The following is a 6,164-nucleotide window of genomic DNA, read 5'->3' as shown; positions in this document are numbered from 1 at the left end:
CTGGGATAGATAGCCCACGTGATTATTAATATGACATAGCCATTACCAGGGAATACCACAGTGCTACCTACCACTGGTCCTGTTGAAATACTTTAGAAATGCATCCTTCCTTCCTACCTCACCTGAAGTCATCATGGATCTCAATTGGTTGGATTGGTGGAAGTAATAAGGTGATCACTTTGCTTTCAGCTATACTATCACTTGTAGCTCAGTGAGTGATAGGATAGGTCAAGGAAACAAGGACGCATCTCTGAAGTATTCCAACAGTGACTGACTGGACACTCCCAGAATCTTCCTCTGAGGGAATCTGAGTACCTCGCCACTCTTCAGAGCTATAGCATTTGTAGAGATTTAACATGCTAAACTCTCAACTGGCTTTATTGTAGATGTACAGGACATACAACACTTTACCCAAAGTGGACTTGTCCTAATACCTCTATAAATGCTGTTATAACAGCTGACGTAACAGGGTCATGACAGTTTTTATGATCAACTTTTATAAATGTTTTTATATTTTTTGTATTTTTACCCCTTTTTCTCCCCAATTTCATGGTTTCCAATTGGTAGTTACAGTCTTGTCCATCGCTGCACACTCCCGTACGGACTCGGGAGAGGTGAAGGTCGAGAGCCATGCATCCTCCTAAACACAACCCAGCCAAGCCACACTGCTTTTTGACACAATGTCCGCTTAACCCCAGAAGCCAACCGCACCAATGTGTCGGAGAAAACACAGCGTCACCGTGGCGACCGTGTCAGCGTGCACAGCGGCCGGCCGCCACAGGAGTCGCTAGAGCACGATCGGACAAGAACATCCCGGGACCGGCCAAACCCTCCCCTAACCTGGACGACACTGGGCCAATCTTGGTGTGCAGCCGCTCCCATGGGTCCTTCCCGGTCGGGGCCGGCTGCGACAGAGCCTGGGACTCAAACCAGGAGCTCTAGCTGGCACCGGCTAGAACAGTGTCAGCACCACCGGGCCACTCTGGAGGGCTCTATGATCAACATTACACTGCAACATACACTGTCATGGAACAGTAGACAGTTGAAACCGGACATTAGAACCACCAGGTTCTATCTGATAAATAGTTCATTCTGAGTATTAATTGGCTCAGTTCCTAAAGTTCCGACACCCTCATTGGTTTGAATGGTGTGACAATTTAAATCGTGTGTTCTTTTTAAACTTACAACATGATTTGGGTCATTTCATGGGAGTGTAACCACATTCTTAACAGCTGTATGCGTTAGTAAGGCCATTATAACAGACCACTTCAAGTAAAGTGTTGACAAAAACATACTATCCAACCTGTTTATCCTCAAAAGCATATTCATCATGTTAAAACCACAAAGCATTGATTACTTCTGTTGGCAGAGAACTCAACCCATCTAACTCTGAGACTGATTGAGTGATAAAAAAAGTACATTCATTATCATATTCATATAGCCAGTTGAGTTACCTTTGCCTGAAAATATCTCTATATCGTTCACAAGTTCTGACCACATTCTTGCACAGACAAAATGACTAAGCGCTTGCTCACTGAGACTGCCTGAGCATTTTTCACAGGCTGAGAATGTGCCCGAGTCACTGCGGTGGAGTGGAAAAGGCCCAGGCAGCCAGAGGTCAAAATGGACACCTTCTTGCCCCATTCCATTGGCTGGGGTGAAGGGGTTCTGTAAGTTCTTGAGGGCCTGGATGTTGTTGGAGTTGCTATTGGTGCTTTCATGCCTTGCTGTCTCCATGGCGATGCCGTTGCTGTTACTCATAGGCCGGGGAAGGAGGTTGGCGTACGACTGCTGTTGCTGGCCGTCCGAGGCGGAGAAGGAACAAGAGGCGATCATCTGGCCCTCTTGTCCCCCAGTTAGGGGCTCCTGCTTCAGTTGGAAGGTGGTCTGAGGGCCCCCTCCTCCCACCAGGCCCTGGATGATCTCATCACTCTCCACGCTATCCAGGAGGAAGCCGAACCCCGCTTCGCCACCGCTGTTCCAGGGTGCCTGGAGGCCCAGGGTCTGGGTCTGACTCCCCTGGATCTGCCTTCTGTCCTGGCTCCCCATGCCCTGGGAGAAGTGATGACACTTTCCTCTGGTGGAGCTGCTGGTGTATATGCTGGTTGTGGAAGTGCTGCTGCTGGTGGTAGGTGCTGCTGATGGCGGGTGCTGGTGGTGTGGCGCATCAGGCCAACCGGGGCTGGGCTGTGGCTGGCCGAAGGACTGGAGATTGGACTCCAGACCCAGACATTGCAGGTCCCCCATGCGTTGAGTTGGGGCAGGATGTTACCACTACCGCTGCTTCCCCTCCCATGAAGGTACCCAGAGGTAACACGGTGGTTCCCCTGCTGTTGCTGCATACAGTTACCCCTGGCTACTACCGGTGCTCGGGGGTTAATTCTGATGGTCTCCAGGGACAAAGTCGGGTTGGGGTTGGGGCCACACTCTGGTTGATGGATGTCACTCATTGTGCGCTGCTGAGGGCTATGTTGTTGGTAATGTTGGTTGGCGTGGTTGTACATGGTGGGAGGGGTTTGGCGCATCATAGCGGGAGAGGGCTGTTTCATGTATATGTTGTTGATGTCTGGCAAAGAGGAGGTTTGGAGATTAGTGTTGTTGTGTATATAGAAATACATCTCTACAACAATGCTTAAAAACAGCCTGGTCTCAGAGCAAAACAATACATCTCGGCAACAAGGCTTAAATAAAGCCTGGTCTCAGAGCAAAACAATACATCTCGGCAACAAGGCTTAAATACACCCTGGTCTCAGAGCAAAACAATACACCTCTACAACAACGCTTAAATACAGCCTGGTTCTCAGGGCAAAAACAATAAATCTCTACAACAAGGCTTAAATACAGCCTGGTCTCAGAGCAAAACGATACATCTCTACAACAAGGCTAAAATACAGCCTGGTCTCAGAGCAAAAACGTCAAATATTTTCCTAAAATCCAAGCCACTATTTAGTATGATACAGTGAGGGAAAAAAGTATTTGATCCCCTGCTGATTTTGTACGTTTGCCCACTGACAAAGAAATTATCAGCTCTAATTTAATGGTAGGTTTATTTGAACAGTGAGAGACAGAATAAAAACAAAAAAATCCAGAAAAACGCATGTCAAAAATGTTATAAAATTATTTGCATTTTAATGAGGGAAATAAGTAATTGACCCCCTCTCAATCAGAAAGATTTTTGGCTCCCAGGTGTCTTTTATACAGGTAACGAGCTGAGATGAGGAGCACACTCTTAAAGGGAGTGCTCCTAATCTCAGCTTGTTACCTGTATAAAAGACACCTGTCCACAGAAACAATCAATCAATCAGATTCCAAACTCTCCACCATGGCCAAGACCAAAGAGCTCTCCAAGGATGTCAGGGACAAGATTGTAGACCTACACAAGGCTGGAATGGGGTACAAGATCATCGCCAAGCAGCTTGGTGAGAAGGTGACAACAGTTGGTGCGATTATTCGGAGGAATGCTGCCTATGACCCCAAGAACACCATCCCCACCATCAAACAGGGAGGTGGGAAACATTATGCTTGGGGGTGTTTTTCTGCTAAGGGGACAGGACAACTTCACCGCATCAAAGAGACGATGGACGGGGCCATGTACCGACAAATCTTGGGTGAGAACCTCTTCCCTCAGCCAGGGTATTGAAAATGGGTCGTGGATGGGTATTCCAGCATGACAATGACCCAAAACACACGGCCAAGGCAACAAAGGAGGGGCTCAAGAAGAAGCACATTAAGGTCCTGGAGTTGCCTAGCCAGTCTCCAGACCTTAATCCCATAGATAATCTGTGGAGGGAGCTGAAGGTTCGAGTTGCCAAACGTCAGCCTCGAAACCTTAATGACTTAGGAGAAGAATCTGCAAAAGAGGAGTGGGACAAAATCCCTCCTGAGATGTGTGCAAACCTGTGGCCAACTACAAGAAATATCTGACCTGTGTGATTGCCAACAAGGGTTCTTGCCACCAAGTACTAAGTCAATGTTTTGCAGATGGGTCAAATACTTATTTCCCTCATTAAAATGCAAATAATTTTATAACATTTTGACATGCATTATCTGGATTTTGTTGTTATTTCTGTCTCTCTCTGTTCAAATAACCTAACCATTAAATTATAGACTGATCATTTCTTGTCAGTGGGCAAACGTACAAAATCATCAGGGGATCAAATACTTTTTTCCCCCACTGTATGTATAACGTGAACGTGGAGCTAGCAACTCAAATGTTGTGCGTTCGAATCTCATCACGGACAACTTTAGTGTTTTAGCTAATTATCAATTTTGAAACTACTTACTACTTTTTAGCTACTTTGCAACTACTTAACATGTTAGCTAACCCTTCCGCTAACCCTAACCTTTACCATTTAACCTAACTCCTAACCCTAACCTTAACCCTAACCTAACGTAATATATCATACTAAACTAGTGATACATAATATGTCATAATAAACTATTTGAATGTAATATATCATACTAAAGCAGTTGAATGTAATATATCACACTAAACTAGTCGAACCTCATACTTAAAAAAAAATATATTATTTAACCTTTATTTAACTAGGCAAGTCAGTTAAGAACAAATTCTTATTTACAATGATTGCCTACCCCGGCCAAACCCTCCCCTTACCCGGATGATGCTGGGCCAATTGTGAGCCACCCTATGGGACTCCCGATCACGGGCCGGTTGTGATACAGTCCGGGATCGAACCAGGGTCTGTAGTGATGCCTCAAGCACAACGATGCAGTGCCTTAGACCACTGCACCACTCGGGAGCCCAAAAACACTAAACTAGTCGAATGTACATTTACATTTACGTCATTTAGCAGACGCTCTTATCCAGAGCGACTTACAAATTGGTGCATTCACCTTATATGTAATACATCATACTAAACGGGTCAAATGCGATCAAGGTGTAGGAAACTATACGTCCTGCAATTCGTCTTATATTGTACGACCGCTATTACATTGGTAGGCCAATGTTATGTAACCTAATGTAAAGTAACATATCATGCTAAATAGAGTGGCATGGATTTCGTAAAATATAATATGTTTTGCTCTGAGACCAGGTTGTTAAGTAAAGTTTATTTCAGTGGGAGATTTTATGTGTGTGTGTGAGTGTGTGCGTTCCACAGACAGCCACAGACAGACAAACACAGATAAAGAGGGGTAGCAGGTGGTTTAAGATAAGAGGATCAGTGTCTGGGTCTAGGTCGGGATTGGTTACGTGGTTTGTGTGTGTGTTTTCTCTTACCTTTTCTCATGGCCTGGGCCATGGGACTGTGTGGTACTGCCTTCGGTCTGTTCATCGGATTCATTCCACCTAAAGGTAGGAACCCGGGTAAGGTTTTCATCAGGTGCTCTCTTCTCCTCTTCTTCTCCTGGCAACCATAGGGATCTGTGGACAACACACAGATACTTTGTTAAAGTGTCAGCCAGTGGAAACCAACATTCATATGGTATGTTCCTGATTAATAGAGCAGTCAACATGAATGAGTAAACTATTATTACAACAGGGAAAGAATGAATATAAAAATGATATGGCTTCCTCACCCTTGTCGTCGGGTAGATATCTGAACTCCATGGGCTCGCTGACTTCCTGGTCGGTGGGACGGCGTAACTGCATGTGCACAGTGACTGGGCCGGTGATGGACGTGTCGTAGTAGGGCGGGCTCTTAAAGACGATGGCCACCTGGCGGTGAACGTCAGCCTGGGAGAAGGAGCCCTTAGCCTCCCAGCCAGGAGTGAAGAAACGCACCTCAATGTCATCTGGACAGGAGCACGGAATGAGAGGGATGGAGGGATGAGGAAATGAAGGAGTGGGTGAATAGGAGAGGAGAGACAAGGACTATGACTAAGGAAGTGCATGGATGATGGATGGATGGATGGATGAATGGATGGATGAATGGATGGATGAATGGATGAATGGATGGATGAATGGATGAATGGATGGATGAATGGATGGATGAATGGATGAATGGATGGATGGATGGATGAATGGGTGGATGGATGGATGAATGGTGGATGATGGATGGATGAATGGATGGATGAATGGATGGATGGTGGATGGATGAATGGATGGATGAATGGATGGATGATGGATGAATGATGGATGAATGATGGATGGATGATGGATGGATGGATGGATGGATGGATGAATGGGTGGATGATGGATGAAT

At 45.8% G+C, this 6,164-nt stretch overlaps 1 protein-coding gene across 1 annotated transcript in view; it reads right to left on the bottom strand.

The window, feature by feature from the left end:
- Window positions 1-228: 228 nt before the first annotated feature.
- The window catches only part of LOC115193439 (proto-oncogene c-Rel-like), a 26,919-nt gene continuing 20,983 nt past the window's right edge, over window positions 229-6,164 (bottom strand). Inside the window, exons 5-9 of the mRNA XM_029752127.1 lie at window positions 5,539-5,833; window positions 5,240-5,383; window positions 2,364-2,566; window positions 1,536-2,205; window positions 229-332 (exon numbers count right to left, since the gene is read on the bottom strand). Of these exons, the coding sequence (XP_029607987.1) occupies window positions 229-332; window positions 1,536-2,205; window positions 2,364-2,566; window positions 5,240-5,383; window positions 5,539-5,833 (1,416 nt within the window). The remainder of the gene's footprint in view (window positions 333-1,535; window positions 2,206-2,363; window positions 2,567-5,239; window positions 5,384-5,538; window positions 5,834-6,164) is intronic.

The sequence above is a fragment of the Salmo trutta genome, chromosome 5 (assembly GCF_901001165.1).
Source record: "Salmo trutta chromosome 5, fSalTru1.1, whole genome shotgun sequence".
Classification (NCBI taxonomy): domain Eukaryota; kingdom Metazoa; phylum Chordata; class Actinopteri; order Salmoniformes; family Salmonidae; genus Salmo; species Salmo trutta.
The sequence above is the reverse complement of the archived record's forward strand: the minus strand, read 5'-3'. Positions and strand labels throughout refer to the sequence as shown.